This window comes from Lepisma saccharinum, chromosome 1 (assembly GCF_977018435.1).
Source record: "Lepisma saccharinum chromosome 1, izLepSacc3.1, whole genome shotgun sequence".
Taxonomy (NCBI): domain Eukaryota; kingdom Metazoa; phylum Arthropoda; class Insecta; order Zygentoma; family Lepismatidae; genus Lepisma; species Lepisma saccharinum.
In genome coordinates, this window is record NC_139229.1 from 9,722,664 (window position 1) to 9,742,452 (window position 19,789).

At 35.7% G+C, this 19,789-nt stretch overlaps 1 protein-coding gene across 2 annotated transcripts in view; it reads right to left on the reverse strand.

Annotated features, from left to right (window-relative positions):
* unc80 (unc80, NALCN channel complex subunit) overlaps positions 1-19,789 on the reverse strand; it is a 310,307-nt gene that overhangs the window by 149,381 nt on the left and 141,137 nt on the right. Inside the window, exons 15-17 of one of the 2 annotated variants that reach the window (XM_083128960.1) lie at positions 17,205-17,401; positions 11,694-11,839; positions 3,123-3,149 (exon numbers count right to left, since the gene is read on the reverse strand). In XM_083128960.1, coding sequence (XP_082985086.1) covers positions 3,123-3,149; positions 11,694-11,839; positions 17,205-17,401 — 370 coding nt within the window. The remainder of the gene's footprint in view (positions 1-3,122; positions 3,150-11,693; positions 11,840-17,204; positions 17,402-19,789) is intronic. The other variant, XM_083128968.1, reaches the window with a different exon arrangement.

A 19,789-nucleotide genomic window follows, 5' to 3' on the forward strand; every position in this document is an offset into this window, starting at 1 on the left:
CCCAGTAGTTTGAAGATATGGCTATAATTTCTGAGTTGCTGAAATCTGGTCTATGGCCCTCGTTGATTGAATGTTCCGCTAGTCCTGACTTTCCGGATGGAAATTCTTCATGTAGCTTTGGTGTTCTTTGCAGCGCTGTTCTATTATCCTGTCCATCTGCTCAATGTATACTTTACCACATTTGCAGATAATATGGTAAACTCCCAGTGTTTTGAGTTCTAAATCCTCTTTGGAGTTGCGTAGTGGAACATTCAATCAATGAAGGCCATAGACTAGATTTCAGCAACTCGCAAATTATAGCCATATCTTCAAACTACTGGGACCTCATCATAAAAGAAGCAATAGGTATTCATGGGAAAAAAAAGAATCTCAATCGTGACCCGGGGCTCGAACTGGACTTAGCTTTGCTAACGATAGTCGACCAGCAGTGCGGACATAGCAGACATGGCACCCGATTGGTCCACCATCTTCACCAGCAACTCCCCCTGCATGAATGTATATACACCAGGTTGACGCTCAAGACTGCACATCTACCCTGAAGATGAGAGTGACGTTAGCTCTCAAAAGCTTGGAATCTTTTCCCCAACTCACCTGGTCGATAGCCCGAGAGAATCTTTTCAACATTTGTCGCCAGGAAAGCTTCAAGACTTGCTTCAAGGAAAGTATGGTTTGATACTGAGTGAATAATATCTTGTAAAAAGTGCTAGTGAGACTGCACTACATAAATGAATACTTAAAATGTAGTGATTTCTAGTTACCGTATTTACTCATGTATAATGCACACTTTTCTCTGAAATTTTTGTTCCAAAAACTGTGGTACGTATTATGCACAGAATAATTAGAACAGCCGACATGAAACCGTACATGGCCATTCCATGATTTTGTGACACCTGCATTGATATTTTGTGTTTACGAAACCCTATCATGTTATATATCATTGTAAAGCTTAAATTCTGTAGTTTCTGAACATGGCAACAGTATTCCATTCAAGATAGCGATACTAATGTGCAATGCGTTTGAAATTAACTCATCACAAAATGAAGGAACAATCTGATTTTTATGGTACTTTGGATGAAATAAAATATAAGGAAAAAGAAAATAATAATTAAAATGTTTTACTGGCCAAATAATATGTCATATTTCGAGTGTGTAAATACCTTAATGGTCGAAATCTTTTGCTGCTAACTGCTAATGAAGGTCCTGAATGTGCCTCTTCTAAAAGTTACGTTAGTCATGGAAAAAGTATATATTAAAGTTTATTTTTAGAAAATGTAAAGAGGAAATGAGCAAAACTGCATATAAAAGTCTAAAGGCCATGCCTCACAATTTTTCACTTTGTAATGTAATGTTCTGCTACACTAACAGAAGCAGTCCGTTCTGGTGGAATTCATACATGAACCTCGTACAACTCAGAAAGCCATTTCTTGCATCTGAATTATACTGCACATTATATACAATATATAATTGTTTGTCACTTTTCCATATAAAAAACCAGGGTGCGTGTACGTGCACGTGCATTATACATGCGTAAATACGGTATTCCTTCTAATCCTTCTCTCTGTGTCATTTTAGTTATTAACTTGCCACCACTGACCTCTTGTTATTGTTACTAATTCTTAACTGTGCCAGGGATGAAATAAATTAACCAGTACTCTATTGGCAAAGTATGTTTCAAGTTTATTTTCTCTTCAGATACGCTCACCAAGACTGGACCTACATTTTAAGGGGGAACCACACCACCATGGAAAGTGCCTCAACCAGGAAGCAAACACGAGTTCTCAAGAAATAGCCACTATCAACAATTAATGAGATCATTTTGTGTACTATTACACTAATTTTTTTACCCCTTCTTGAATGCAGTGTTTATAAATTAATTTATTCGACCACTCCTCATATTTAAATGTTACATAACTACTGTATTTTCAGTTTTCATACACAATTATCTGACGAACTGATCATTTTTTTTTCACATGGTATTTAGTTGCTACCATATTCTAGAACAGAGAAATCCATTAAAGTGTAGACTGCTGCATCAGTGTTTGCACTATCGGCAAGTGAAGAGCTCGTGGCTGCATGTCTACACTGTAGACTGCCTGTGAATCAAGCATGCAAGTTTTCGTAACTAGTTCAAAGAGGGATTTGTTTACAACATGGAACTTTTACACCTGGGAATATTGTTTCAAATCGCCTTTGAACTTCATGGTCAATTGAGTTAGCACATATGAATAATATATGTAAATACACGCTGTGCAGTAGAAAACATTTGCAGAGTCATAACACACTTTGTGGTTGAATACACTAGAAAAAACAATACTTAACAAGCACCCTATCACTTCACAGTCACCAGACTGATAAACAGGCCACACAATAGAAAAAATGTAGCTTATCACTTCATAGACTCCTATCTACTTTCAGGACCTCCACGAAAACCGGTTTCTAGCTCCCCTCACCAGCTTACATTAGATGTATAAAAAATGTGTGCACATCGAAGGAAACAAGTTTGAGCACCTACTTTTATGAATCTGGTAAGTAAATCACTTTTTAAAATCATTCCGGAAACTGCTGTGTGCTTGCTTCATCGACACTCTACGATGCCGACAAACGACCAGGAGTGCTTTGCTTGCCGATAGCACAAACACTGACATGGCAGTCTACACTTCAATGGATCACTCTGTATTTGACGTACAATTTTTATTAGTATTGGTAAGAATCATATTGATCCATCCTTAGTTCATAACAAGGGTAATGCAATATTCTGCTTATTTTCATATCATTCTACAAAGACAACAGATTGTTGAAGAACTACAAATGAAGAAATAATAGTTTATATAATTGTCATTATAACGACATATGACTTCTTGTTAAGCACTTAATTCAGAAAAATTGTAGTAGATTCCATTCATTGGCTTTGAACAAGCTACATTACTGAAAATTAGGTTCTGTTTCAAAATAAGTTCACTGTTTCATGAAATAACTCAATAACAATGAATTATAGCACAACTAAACATATCATGTCATTACTGCAGTGTAGTGATTTAGTATTTGTGAAACAATGAGATCAAGAAAAAAACAGCTAAGCTACAATACAAGGTGTGAGTGTAAGGTCAGTTAGGCTAACTTACCCACCAGGCATTTCATCTATCAAACAGCTGAGGCAAAAGAAGAAAAGGAGAAATGAGATAACGTCGAGAAGAAAAACAGAACACAGGGAAGATAAGAGACAGGTACAGAATGTGTACAATGTAGATCCCTTAAGTTTATTTTATTGCCTTGGCTCAATTGTTACGGCTATTATATTCTTTGGTTCTTTGCTGCTGACAGGGACGGGCAATCATGCAAATATACATGATGTTTCACTTGCTCTCGGCCTCTGATTCTCTATTATAAAATCAAACTATTGGTCATAATGTATTGAAATTTACTATGGGTACACCTTGATGTATGAGAAGCATGGAGACATCATTGGAGATGGCGCCACAGTCTCTCTAGTTCTTGCGTGGGTATGTGCGTGCATCTTGGCAATTCTGCTGGTAAATACCAATCATACGAACGTGTGCTTTCAGTCTGAGTTCCTGGCTCTGCTGTTGTGATCACTGATAGTGGTTTGTGTTTATTTGGGTTCGGCTTCTGGCAGTTATGGATGTCCTCCTTCACACACATTCAACAATGTTCCTGTTGATTCCAGTTTCTTCATCAACATTGAACGTAAGACTTTGCACATGGTTTCCGGACCCCAAACTGCTGTGGCATAAATTGTCGCTGGCATGCCTTTATGGACTCTGTTTTCCAATAAGCGCGGATGATAAACACGCACTGTTCCACTGAGTACAGACTCATACTGTACTGTTTTGTTACTGTACTGTAATCATGAACCACTTATTGTAAGCTCAAACTTTCAACTGAACCCAAACAAACACGAACCACTATCAGGTGTGTCACAACAGCAGGGCCAAGAACTCAGACTGAAAGCACACATCTGTATGATTTTCATTTAACAGCAGAATCGCTTTGATGTATGTGCATGCCGACACAAGGACTAAAAAGACTGTGGCGCCATCTCCAATGATGTCAATATGCTTCTGATACACCAAGCTAAGCAAAAATAAGGGGCCGAGAGTGAGTGAAACACACTGTATATTGTGTAGCGAAAATGGAAGTCGACATATTAGGAACGGAATGACAAGGATGATGAAACATACAATTACTGGGTGTCAGTGGTACAAACATTTTGTCAATAAGCATGCAAAAAACGAGGGAGCAGAAGTGGACCACTGTCAACTCGTAATTTCTTCCGACTCAATAGTGTCACTGAAATATGAGGATCACCTATCAGCTGCTAAGTGCATGCTTTAAAGGTAGCATAAGCTACATTTTAGCAACATCTTACTTGGGAAAGCAATGTTAACATAAACACATCTATGTGGTTCTCTCAAAACATGAAATTGGCACCCTGATCTTGGTTCAACATTTTAATATACAGGGTGATTCATCAGGGTGGCCACTCTAAGTTCATGATACAATTAAAGTATAATTCCTGGTTTTCAAGGCAAACTTTCTAAAAATTCAAGGGTACAAGTAGATGTTTTCTCGGTTTCAACCTTACATATTACTGCCTCTCACTACCCACACACATACAAATATGTTAATATAAAGTGTCTGTGTGATTTCAATGTATTAAACATTCTAACTGAAGTCAATTAAAAGGTATATTTAAGATGCGGGAGTTTATATTGACATTTCACATATACTCAAGACTAAATACATCGTACATCTACAAACACAAGTCACAAATCATATGGGATATACTATTCTATAAAAAATTGTTAATTCTATACAAATTTCAAGCCGGCTCCTGTGGAGGAGTGGTTAGCACATCATGCTACAATGCCAGGGGTCCCGGGTTTGAATCCCAGCCTGGTGTGAGTGTCCATCCATTCATCAATTTCATCATATCACTCATCCCCATCTTTGCAAATTAGCCAAAAAGTGGCGCAAAAAGCAAATCAACCAATATACAAATTCCAAACCAAAAATTAAACTAATCAACCTCAAGATATCTCATTTTGCAATAATCTTCCGCCTGTGAGATAGATTGTTCTGCAAAGGACACAAACAAAGAAAACGGATTCAAATAATTTTGTTATATTTTCCATGCAGCTTTCTTTTCCTTCATCTATAACAATAAAAGCTAAACTGTAAAAAACTTGTCTCAAGGCATTTATAAATTCAGTGGAATTTGGATTAATAAAAGTTTCAATTTTTCACGTCTATGGAGAAAATTCCATGCAGAATTCACACAGAATTCGCAGTGAACTCTGTTCATAAGTCTGTGAAACATTTTAGAAATACACTACATATAAATAATGGAACTGACAGTGAAAATTCTGATGTCGATATAATGACAACCTGTCCAACTTTTTTGTCCACACCTCACAAATGAACTGTCTATCCACCTTCTCTAACACAATCCACAGTTGCTTCACCTGTTTTTTGACGTCCCCGCCAAATAGCGGTGCACAGACAGCCTGTATCTCGGATTGCAACTGCTTCCTCCTAGTTGGAAACCATGGTAAGTATGCACTTGTGTGGTTTTCTACAAAAAACTTAGAGAGTTTGTTGTTCCATCAGAATCAGAATTAATACTATCTGTTGTATAGTTTATCTGTGGTGAATTTCCAAAATGGTTCACAGACTAATGAAAAACTGCACAAATATATATATATGTTGAAGCAGAAACATTGTTAATTAAATGTTAATGGCGAAAGGGAGTTCAATTTTTGTCATTGACAGTAAAACATAATTTCTTTAGATTGGCCACAAAAAAAAAAAAAATAATAAAAATAATGAAAAATAATAATAAAAATAAAAATAATAATAACAACAACAAAAAAAAACCACCACCCTTATCTCAATAATCAACAACTTGAAACATGACTGAAAACAATACAATGTGATTTAAAACAATAATGGCAAAGGAAACCAAAGCAGCAATTTTTTGGTGAACACAAGAGATGCAAAATATTACAAACTGATTGAAAAATGTGGTTCAAGGAGGATTTGAACTTGGAATTTTGACATCACACCATTTCTCGCTTTCCTGTAATAATTACACAGATGGTCTTTAACCAGCAATAATGAATGCAGTATTCTGAGGATTTCAATAGTATCCATGTCTCTTTCAAGAAACCAAACTGCTTTTTATTTAAACAACCATTCAGCTGACGAGTATGGAGAACAATGCATGTGTGCATCAAATGTAGCAAACGTGTTAATTTGTTTTGAGGGGGGAAGGGCTTTTTTCTGTATTGAGCTCCCACACCCTTCAAGACCTAATTTTGGTGTTAGTGTCTTCCTGTAATCTATCTCCTATCTCTTCATATTTCACACGTTTTTCTTACCAACAATATTTTCCCACAGCTGCCACACAGTAAGAATTCATGGTACTACAGTGAAACCTCGATTTTACGTTTTTCAGGGTACCAAGTTTAAAAAACTTAAAATATGGGAAAATGTAAAATCGAGGAAAATTTTATAACATTTTGCTATGTTGAGACCATGAAGTTTGAATGTATAATGCAGGAAAATGCAAAATCGAGGAATATAAAATCGGGGTTCCACTGTAATTTCATCATTATCAGTGTTTGAACTACTATTTGCATTACTAGTACATCATATACGAGGGTTGATCAGAAAAAAACATTTACAAGTGGAATGATTTGACTCCTAATTGCAGTAGAGTGATACAATTAGTGTACATTGGGATTCATGAGTATTACCATGCAAATTGTCCATCACCATGTTCGTGCACTTTAGTTGACCCAATAACAGCTTGAAGAATTAAAAGAAAACTCAAAATAAGCTGTTGACAATTTCTGCACAAGCATACATAAAAATCCATTGCTTAAAAACACATAGTATGTAAGAGAAAATTTAATGAAAATAATCATGGACAATTTGCACGGTAATACTCATGGATGCCACTGTACCTCTTGAAGGCATACGACTATCGTGTTTCGAGCAGTAATAGCTGTTAAAAATGGCGGCTAATTTGAAAAAGTGGTTGAGTATGGAAAGGCAGTGAATAGCAAAATACTGGAAGCAGGATGGGATAGTGTGGAAAAATCTAAACTTCGGGAGGAAGTGGTTGAGCTAGCTTGGAGTACACTGTGTTCAGGCATAACAGAGTGTCCAAATATCAGTTTGAAAGCAATATGAAGGGCATATTGCTATTTCAGGTAGGGATGACAAATCTGGATAAAATTTTATCTGGATGTCAGATAATTTTCTATCTGGATTTTAAATATCCAGACATTAGAAATTCTGATATCCAGATTATCTGGATATACAAATTATCCAGATATCTGAATTATCCAGATATTTGGATTATCTGAAATGTTCAGATATCCGAATGTGTGCATTATCCAGACAGTTTTATAGTTTATCTGTTTTACAGGTTATCCACATATTTCTTTTATTTGTCATGTTCAAATTTCACTGTAGGGATTTTCTGCAAATGTTTCATCAAATCTGTACTATCCGGATATTTGGATTATATGCATATCCATACTATCTGGATATTTGGATTATCTGCATATCCATACTATCTGGATATTTTGATTATCTGGATATCCATACTATCTGGATATTTGGATTATCTGCATATCCATACTATCTGGATATTTGGATTATCTGCATATCCATACTATCTGGATATTTGGATTATCTGCATATCCATACTATCTGGATATTTGGATTATCTGCATATCCATACTATCTGGATATTTGGATTATCTGCATATCCATACTATCTGGATATTTGGATTATCTGCATATCCATACTATCTGGATATTTGGATTATCTGCATATCCATACTATCTGGATATTTGGATTATCTGCATATCCATACTATCTGGATATTTGGATTATCTGCATATCCATACTATCTGCATATTTGGATTATCTGCATATCCATACTATCTGCATATTTGGATTATCTGCATATCCATACTATCTGCATATTTGGATTATCTGCATATGCATATTATCTGGATATTTTGATTATCTGCATATGCATACTATCTGGATATTTTGATTATCTGCATATGCATACTATCTGGATATTTTGATTATCTGCATATGCATACTATCTGGATATTTTGATTATCTGCATATGCATACTATCTGGATATTTTGATTATCTGCATATCCATACTATCTGGATATTTGGATTATCTGCATATCCATACTATCTGGATATTTGGATTATCTGCATATCCATACTATCTGGATATTTGGATTATCTGCATATCCATACTATCTGGATATTTGGATTATCTGCATATCCATACTATCTGGATATTTGGATTATCTGCATATCCATACTATCTGGATATTTGGATTATCTGCATATCCATACTATCTGCATATTTGGATTATCTGCATATCCATACTATCTGCATATTTGGATTATCTGCATATCCATACTATCTGCATATTTGGATTATCTGCATATGCATATTATCTGGATATTTTGATTATCTGCATATGCATACTATCTGGATATTTTGATTATCTGCATATGCATACTATCTGGATATTTTGATTATCTGCATATGCATACTATCTGGATATTTTGATTATCTGCATATGCATACTATCTGGATATTTTGATTATCTGCATATCCATACTATCTGGATATTTGGATTATCTGCATATCCATACTATCTGGATATTTGGATTATCTGCATATCCATACTATCTGGATATTTGGATTATCTGCATATCCATACTATCTGGATATTTGGATTATCTGCATATCCATACTATCTGGATATTTTGATTATCTGCATATCCATACTATCTGGATATTTGGATTATCTGCATATCCATACTATCTGGATATTTGGATTATCTGCATATCCACACTATCTGGATATTTGGATTATGTGCATATCCACACTATCTGGATATTTGGAATATCTGCATATCCACACTATCTGGATATTTGGATTATCTGCATATCCATACTATCTGGATATTTTGATTATCTGCATATGCATACTATCTGGATATTTTGATTATCTGCATATCCATACTATCTGGATATTTTCATTATCTGCATATCCATACTATCTGGATATTTTCATTATCTGCATATCCATACTATCTGGATATTTGGATTATCTGCATATCCATACTATCTGGATATTTGGATTATCTGCATATCCATACTATCTGGATATTTGGATTATCTGCATATCCATACTATCTGGATATTTGGATTATCTGCATATCCATACTATCTGGATATTTTCATTATCTGCATATCCATACTATCTGGATATTTGGATTATCTGCATATCCATACTATCTGGATATTTTCATTATCTGCATATCCATACTATCTGGATATTTGGATTATCTGCATATCCATACTATCTGGATATTTGGATTATCTGCATATCCATACTATCTGGATATTTGGATTATCTGCATATCCATACTATCTGGATATTTGGATTATCTGCATATCCATACTATCTGGATACTTGGATTATCTGGATTTTCAGATTATCCAGATATTTGGATATCCTAATTATCCAGATATTTGAATATCTGGATTATGCATTGAATCTGAAACAGATATTGGATAATTTGAATTTGGATATCTGATATCCAGATTCTGTGATCATCCCTGGTTTCAAGGTGGTTCCAACATTTTTTCATTACTGCCTGTGCATCAGGACTGTACAAATTCACTCCATGTTGTGATACATGCTTAAACTGGGAAAGTGATTATGCAGAGCAGCAATTTCTTGGAACCTCTTCCATTTTACATCATAATTCCAGACTGAAAGAGATAAGTCTTGTAACCCTTTATTTTCTCATCGACCCTCGTATAATGGATGGTTGTAATTATATTGTATATGTACAGTTGTATAACAAATTCTTGTGTGACAAAATGTCTCTGTACCTTTACACAGCTTGTCTCTGTTGTATTTCCATATTCATCTCCTTACACATATCAAATGTATTTGAATTTCACAAATACATGATAAATAACAAAAATATATGAACATTTAGTGTGAAATTCAATACTTTGCCTGATGAAAACACTTGAAATATATGAAGGAAATGCTATGCACCTGAAATATGAACAAATTACAGTATGTTTTGTTATTTATCATGTTAGCACAAGTGTAAGTCTAGCATTATTTGTGCAAACAGGGGTGCCCACAGGGAGAATTCATGACGTGCCTGTGTCATGGGAATTTTTGGGGGATAAAATATTATAGTTTAGCTACCAATTCTATATATCATCTTCGCACAAAAATGGTGGTATCGCTTCATTTGATTGACTTGTTATAGATTTTTAGTTATGGCTATTAGTTTATATTCCTACCTGTGGGTGATCGCGGCAATTGGGTTGAAATGAAACACCACCTCTTATGCCTTTAGAATCGGTTTTAAAGGGGGATGGGGGACGGGGGACGTGCTGTCGGAATTAATATGAGGTTACTCAAGGAGACAAACTATTGAGAATAAGGTTGATTCAGTACACTAACAATGACAGTGAGTCTGAGCAGTCTTGCATGTTTTATGTTAGCAAGTGAGCTGTGCTTTTTCTTTTTTAGTCTTTTAATTTCAACTGCAATGAAAGGATTCAAATTTCATGCACCTTTCAATTGTTGGCATCTCAGCCAGTGGTAAACTGTCTGGTGTTTCCCCCAAAATCATTCATCATAACCCCCCCCCCCACACACACACACACACACACACAGATACACAATTGTTCCGAGTCGGCTCGGAACTGCTGACATGCGGACTTCAGTTTTAGTGTTGGATGATTTCAGGCACGATTTGTTTCTTATAAGTGTTCCTGTGCTACGACTGATTGGATAATTGTAACATACTGTCAGCTTTTGTTGTCTTAAACTTACGTATTTCGAAAATTTAATTTTAAAAAAATGAAATCAAATTATAAACATTTAAACAAAAATCAATTACTGCATGTTTATCCAAGCTATATTTGTGTGTGTGTGGGGGGGGGAGGGTTATGATGAACAATTCTTTTGGGGGATGCATCCTCGGCTTGGGGGGGGGGGGATGGGCACCACTGTGTGCAAATACTTACTTTTCCAAAGTTCAGAGAGCAAGAAATCACATATCTCTCATTAGGACCAATTGTAATCCCATACATTATGAAAGCAACAGTTTACCATATGTTTAGACATCTAAAACAATGATTTCACAATCTCGTATCATACTATTAAACTACATATGTGTATAAGGATGGATATGATCCATTTGTACAATTACATACATTTACGAGTACTTTATTATATTATGTAGACTTATGTTATGTATATGTGGGTGTGTGTATATGACTATATGTATGTATATTGTCATATGCTCATTATTTAAATACAAAAGTGTACACAGCAGTGTAAGCTTTCCTGTAAATAGAGATGTTTTCTCTGTTGGATGCAAATCAATAGATCAATAAATAGTGGTTGCTCAAACTTAACATTTATGTTCTTTGTGTTTGATTCGATATTACGGTGTTTTAATATCATTCTAAGTTGACTGCCAAATAATTTTGAAATCAGGATTAGCATACACACAAAGTATATAAACAATCACATATGTAAAATATGTAATGAATAAGTACAATTAATAATAACTGGTTACCTTAAGCTTGGCATACTTTTCCCTTTGACCAAATTGCTTGGCTGTTTATGCTTCTCCTGTTCTGGTTTAGGCTCGAATATCTTAGCCAATGCTGAACAAGGGCGCTGTGGATGGTCATCGCCCGTATCTAGGCTGCGGTGATAATCCTGGAATAAGATTGGATTAAAATTCTTAAAATCAGACAAAAACCTAAATTTTTTGTCATCAAATTTTTGATAACTCCACACTCAAAGAACATGAAATTAGGTCACTGGTGAAAACTGCACTCATGGCACATTGCTCCTGCTGGATTTGTTTGGAGGTTTATGATGATGTATGCTAATATTCTGCTGTTTCTCTCTTTAATATACCAAATACAAAAATCAGATCAATATTTTTTTGGAAATATCGGGGATGTCCCTTCTTAGATGTGGCTACAGTGCACATCTCCCTAATTCTATTGTCAATGGCATTGTTGTGACATAAGAAAGTGTGATAGACGATGTGCTCAAAAACACATTATACTCACTATTTAATATGAGGGCTGATCACCAAAGAGTGAGACTATTTTTTTTTTTTGCACAGCATTCTGTATTGTGACATTTTTTGTAATGTGCATATTGGACAAGAGTGAGGTTTCATACATAATACCCAGAGTTTGCAGCACCATCGGATCCTTTGATTGGCAGTAGGGATGTGCCGAAGCTGATTACAGATGAATGAAAATCAGCAGAAATTGACATATCGGCATCAGTATCGGCAAATCCGACATTTAAACTTGTACAGATAAACTAGAGTTATATCTTCTAATAAGTTTTATATTTTAATTTTGTAAGATTTATTGAAAATTAGGTTATGATTCCTTATAATTGTAGAGTTTTTGTAATAAAATTATTGCAAACTCTCATTCAGAGGATCAACCTACCTCAAAATCAGAAATAAAACAGTACATTACTGAACCAACTATTCCACGTGACCAGGATCCGCTGTTGTATTGGAAATTCAAAAGTGAGTATCCAAACCTGAAGCAAGTGGTGAGAAAATACTTGGGCATACCTGCTGCATCAGTATTCAGTGTTGCTGGACAGATTTGTGATAAGAGAAGAAGTAGGTTACTTCCAGAATTGCTTCAACAACTCGTGTTTCTGAAGTTGAATCTACCAGCATTATAAGAAGGACATTCATTTTGCATTTCAAAGAACTGCTTGTGTACTAATGTTAAATCTCTTGAGAATCTATGGTCTTTTTAAAGGTTCACATAAACACTTTTTGTAGATGCAAATGTACATTTGCATCTCTTGAGAATATATATGTATATACGTATGATATGCAATAGCAAATTTATTTTTTCATGCTGAAAATAACATTCCATTTCTGATTATTAATCTTATGCATCGGAATAGGTTAAATATCGACATCGGTATCGGTTCCAAAAATTATTGGTGAATACATCGGCATCGGTAAATTTTCAGCTTCGTCACATCCTTGATTGGCAGCAATGCTATTTGTTCTGGGCACTGCGTGTATTTCGCATAACGCACAATGGAGCAGTATGCAGCAATCAAATGGATTACATTATGACATACGTATTTGGCAAAATTAAACATCACCTGTGTACCACATCCACCTTATATCTCAGACGTAGGACCCATGACTTTTTCTGTTCCCTGCACTCAAGTCAAACCTACCGGGCCATGGTTTTGCGGACTCTCAAGCAGTGCTCAAGAATGTGAGGCGATTCTCGAGGATCTCACAAAGAATAGCTTACACCATGTGTTTGCGGATTGGCAGAAATGTCATAAGTGTATTCAAGTCGAGGAGGACTACTTTGAAAAACACCACTGTAATAAAAATCTGTACAAAAAAATCAGTCTCACTCTTTGTTGATCAGCCCTCGTACATATATATCCAGAGTGTAACAACTGGGCAGGAATAGTGCACGAAGAATTTTGTTAAATATACCTCTCACACATGCAATGTTGTTATACAGCAGGGATTGCCAAACTGTCGATCGCGAGCTACTGGTAGTTTGAGGGGTCATTTCCAGTAGCTTGCGAGGGGTTAGCTGCAATACACTGTAGAATAGAATTCATTTCATGTATGTGCATACCATACAAGAATTAATTTTTTTAGTGCATTTTCCTAAACACCTCCTCCTCACAGTCTACTCCCTCTTCGCACTGTTTGGGAGTTCACAAACACAGTCTTTCATTTCCCTTACTTTCACTAGACTTGCACCATTTCACTACAGTATTTCACTAAACTCTTAACCTAAGTCGTTCTTAGATTCTCCTTGGATTTATTTATTTATTTAGTAGCCCCATTCACTCATCTTGACATCTGCAATGTCTGTGACAACCTAATCACCCAACATGACAACAATCGTTGATTTTTCTACATTTCTTGCGAAAAGTATTCACACATCTTAAACACTTGTTAGGAAATGACATACTCTGTACGATGCAGAGAAATTAAAAAGGAATATTTTGACTGTACATCTTAATCCAAGAAATAATCATAAAAATTCAGTCTCAACTTGATAGCTCGCCAGGTATTTTCAAATGTTGAAAGTACCTCAATGGCTCAGAGTTTGGAGACATCTGTTATACAGGGTGTTCCCGTGACCTTGAATCAAACTGGCAGGGTGGATGGAAACTGACCCAAGTACCAATATGAGATAAAGAATCCTGGTCAGAAAACATGTTGTTAAAAAGTTATAAGCCAAAACTAGTTGGGGCTACCTATAACAGTGGAATAAGACAATTGAAATATGTGGCTTGTAGATTTAATACGGACATTGCTACAGTGTATCGTAGTACTCTACAATGAAAAACGTTACAGTAGGTGTTCAAAATGGTGGCTCCAGCATCCATGCAAGCATGACAATGATGCAAGAAGCTCTGCTGCATTTGCTCTAACATCCATGAAGTAATTCTCACAATATCACAGGCAGCAAGGATTCTTGTCAGGAAGGGATGTAAGGGGTATCCCTTGGATTGGCAACCAATCCGTCAGCCATTAATGCCAGGCAGTGCACCCTGAAAACTGCAACGCATTGTAGGCTGGTTTCATAACGAACTAGTTTTCGATTATTAGTTTCAATGATGTGTTTCTGAATGGAGGTTCCTCATCTCATATTGGTATTTAAGTCAGTCTCCATCTACCTGGCCAGTTTTAAGGTAACGGAAACAGCCTGAATATACATATATTTGTATGGATGAAGGGAGAAAGGGCCAGAAGGGCTTAATAATAGACAAGAATGAAATACAAAGCACCAGACACTGGAGAAATTTTAATTTCCACAGCCACAAGCCACATCTTCAGACGTAAAGAAAACAAAGATGGCAGAAATGGAAATGAGAGTTCCACCTGTGAAGTTCCCAGATCCAGATGAAAGATAGAGTTTGTCACGTGCTAGTTTCGATGTATTGTGTCACGTGCCAGTTTCGATGACACAATGAAAGTTGCAAGGAGGAATGGTTTCTCGGAATCGACGAGAGATGGCAGCACGCCATATAAAGAGGAGCAGAGCAAATTGTAAAAACTTGGAGCGGAGAAGAGGGATTATATATATTATAGTAAAAAAAGTATGAAAAATATATAAAAGAAGAGTCTAAATACTATAGAAGAAGTAAATAGAATGTTGTATATAGTAAATTAAAATAATTAAGAATATTGTCGCATACGAAACGTTTAGGGAAGTTATTAAGTAAGAGAACGAATTCAGAAATGTATCTCTATATCTCCTTTTGATTCTCTGGCGAGGAGAACGTCGCCAGTTTTTGTTGTTTGTTCCCGGTGGCGCTGTGTCAAAATTAGACGCCCTGAAGCACTTTTCGGTTGCGCTTTTTATTAGTCGCACTGGGCCATTGGTAGCGCTGTTTATTAGCGATCCTGGTTATTCCCCTTTGGTCGTTAAATAGGAGGTGGCGCTATTGTCAGTTTAGTCGATCCTACTCTTTCTACAAGTATAGCTTGTATTGTTTGCCAAAGAAGAGGGGAAAGCGAGCACATAAATAAGATTACGCTTACAAAAAGAAAGATAATAAATTAAAAGAAGAAAAGAAGAAGAAGCCTTTTCCATATTAAAAGAAGAAGAAGAAGCCTTTTCCATATTAAAAGAAGAAGCCTTTTTGATAATAGAAGAAGAAGAAGTCTTTTCCATATTAAAAGAAGAAGAAGCCTTTTCCATATTAAAAGAAGAAGAAGCCTTTTTGATAATAGAAGAAGAAGAAGCCTTTTTGATAATAGAAGAAGAAGTTTTTTCATATTAAAAGAAGCCTTTTCCATATTAAAAGAAGAAGAAGCCTTTTTGATAATAGAAGAAGAAGAAGCCTTATGATTATACATATATATATATATATTTTCTCTGTATTTTGTATAGTTCTCAGAATATAGATCCACATTTAACTATATCCTCTTGGCTATAAAATGCTTTCTTATTTGGAATTCTCAAACAAAGAACCTATCCCCCTGAGATTAAGATATATCTGTAGCCGTGGTAAATAACATGTAAGTACGTACCCACAAGGGGCGTAGCAAGTTGGTACAGAAAAACCTGGTTCTCTTGTCGAGCTTGGTGAAAACTGTGATGGGGGGGGGGCATTATGAGGAAAAGAGAATGAGGGTTGGGAATGGGGATAAGGGGTGGAGAAGAAGTTGGTTTGGAAAGTTTTTGAGTGGCCTTCTTTAGGCCAGGGGGTGTGGTTGCACTCACGGCTGATAATGTAGGCTCTCTTCCATATTTTGTGTGCTGAGGTGTTGGTGGATTGAGGTTAAAGGGTTAAAATGTGCGTGTGTGTAAAGAAAATAAAAGATGAGGAACCAGCATGTCTTTTAACCCTAGAAAGACAACATGTCCTGTGCCAAAAGTTAAAGCTAACCATTCGTCTGCTGGACTACTGATTTGTTCAGTATTAAAATTAATCATCAATTTTGCAAAAACTATGTTATTTACTATAAAAGTTAGTATTTACTTCCAAAATACATGAATAGCATGGCAGGAATGCAAAACTACTCTTTTTTATAAGTATTGTGTGCACTGTAAGCAACACTGGTTGGTGTTCACACATGGCTTTGGAGCAATGACACGAGAAGAATCCTCTTGCTTGAGGGTCAGAATGCACCGATTTTTCTTCCTTCTTGTATTTGAGGATCTGCATTAGTCTTTTGCATATCCACATTCAGGATATCAAAATCTTACAAAGTTGTTGTGGAAGTTTTGGTGTACGTAGACACTAACGTTTTGTCTGCCAGACGATACAAAATTAAAAACCGTTAAAAACACACTGAAGGAACGCTTGTAAAAGGACACCGATACTTCCCTGTCAGTCTCTCTGATCCACGTGAAGGTAGACGGGATGGGGAGCGGAAGATTTTAGTGGAATGGGATGAAAAAAAAACAGCTCCAAATGCGTAGTCTGCCAGACGATGCGTTAGCTTTCTACGGTTAATGTGGTTGCCATATTATGAAACAAACTTTCCACAGCGTCAGTGTAATCTCCAGTGATGCAATTTTTCATATGCATTTACCTGCTCGTATATTGCTGCAGTTTTCAGCTCTTCTGGTCTTCCAATCTTTTCCAACGTTTTCTCCGATTTGGAGAGCAACTTTGTTTCCACGAAAGCTTTTAAGTCGGCCATCTTCATCCTCTTCTTACCCTTCTCACTTGAACGTCTCGAGTGGCTGCCCTGTTCGTCCAGATTCGGCATACCTAAATATGGGGATTCTAAAACAAATTATTGATGTTAGTCTTCTGTAAATATTCAAATGCAGTCACATGCATTTAAATTAGGGACAGCAGAATCAGTTTAATCAGCCAATAATAGACAGGGAATGACTTTTAAATGAAGTTCATTAAAATAATTTAAACATTAAAATTAAAATCAGCATATTTCGACCTTATTGGTAAAGTTTTTAAATATGTATGTGATCTATTAGTTATTATTTTAGTCCTACTCATATCTTGTGCATGCGCGAATTACTCACTTAGTAGAATATTACGTATTTAAAAAATATTTAAAAATACCAAAATATAGTTTACTTACGGTTTGTGAGTATGTACAGTATGTCAAACTACGTTTCGGGAGTCAACTGCTCCCTTCTTCAGGTTAATACCTTGGCTAGCCACGTCAAATTGAAGTAAAACAAGGAGTAAGGTGATAGGTGTTACTATGGTAAAAAAAGGTTTCCTAACAACTTGCCCATTCCTGATAAAACTTCCATATCCACATTCCTGTCTTTGTAAAGCTACCAAAAGCGTAAAAAGTCAAAGAATCTTTGAGTGTCCATGTTTCACATGCATGTGTAACTATAGGTCTTATTATGGTATAATAAAGCCTGAGTTTTGCATTCTTTGACATTTCTTTACTTTTGAATAGCTCCAAATTGGCATAAAAAGCTTTGTTTCCGGATAAAATTCTCTCTTTGATTTCTTCTTCTATTGTGTTATCTCCATTCACTATTGATCTAAGGTATTTGAAGGATTTTGTCTGTTCTTATTTGATCATCATCTATGGTCAGGTCTTCCATTCCACCTTTACCTCTCGCACATCTTGGGTATTTTGTTTTTTGTGCATTTATTACGAGGCCAATTTGCTTGGATTGATGTTTCAGCTGTTGAAATGTTTCAATTAAGGATTTTTTAGATCATGCTGCGAGTACTATATCATCTGCATAAGCAATGCATTGTTTTAGTTTCGTAGATATATTGCCTCTTAGATCCAAGAGTTTCATAATTGAATCTATGATTATAATAAATAATGTTGCTGATAGAGGGTCACCTTCTTTCACTCCTAGCTCTACTTTAAATTCTTCAGTAAGTTAATTCTTTATTTTGACTCTTGCCTTGTTGTTATTTAGGGTCAATGCTATTAGTTTTATTAATTTGAATGGCACTTCGTATAATTTCAGGCAGTTTATGGCCTCGCTTCTGTAGACTGAATCAAATGCATGACTGTAATCAATAAATATGTTGTGCAAATCAATGTTGTATTTGTGGCATTTCTCAAATATTTGTCTTACCATAAATATGTTGTCTATAGTTGATCTATTCGGCCGGAATCCCATTTGGTGTTCTCCTAGTTTGCTTTCAATAATCTCTGTTAATCTCTTATTTAACAATATGGCAAATATTTTGTACCCTATGTTTAACAGTGTTATTGGTCTATAGTTGTCACAGTTCAGTCGGTCACCTTTTTTGTATATTGGACCCACAATTCCTTCTTTCCACTGCATTAGTATTTGCTCTTTTTTCCATATGTTTAATATCAGTTTATGCAATTTCTGTTTTAATGCTGTACCTCCATTCCTGATTAATTCTGCTGGTACATTGTCTGATCCTGCATCTTTATTGCTTTTAGGTTTTCTATTACTGCGCATATTTCATTCCAGGTCGGGGGTTGTAACTGTTGTTCATCACTTTAATTTTCGTCCGTTGGTAATTGCATATTCATCATTTCTTTCTTATTATATATGCTGCTAAAGTATTCTTTCCATCTATTTAGGACTAGCTCCTTTTGTGTAAGGAGGTTTCCTTCAGCATCCTTACATAATGAGAGTGAGAATGCATGATGCTCCATAAATTTCTTTACCTCCTTAAAAAAACTTTCTTGTTCCGTTTTTCTTATAACTCTCCTCTACCTGTCTAATTTTATCATTCAGCCACTTTTTCTTTTTATCTTTTATTAATTTATTTGCTTCCTTCCTCATTGTCTTATATTTCTCTAGGTTTGTTTGTGTCTTTATTTGCATTACTTTTTTCTTGCTTTGTTCATTTCTTCTACAATCCTCCTGCAATCCTCATCCCACCATTCATTTCTGGGTGCACTTCTTTGCTCTTGTATAACAGCATTAGCAGTTTCATTTATTGCCGTTTGTATATTTGTCCATTCTTCATTGATATTTCTACTTTCTATGAGATCTTTCAATTTCTCATAGAGGAGTGTTCTGTATTCTTTAATCTTTCTAGGATTTGTTGTGTCCCACTTTATTGTTTGTTCAATTTCTTTCTTGTAGATTGCTGGTAACGTTTGTTTTAGGTTGGCTTTCACAAGGAAACGGTCAGAGTCAATGTTAGGGCCCCTCAATGTTCTTACATCTTCAATTAGATCCGTTT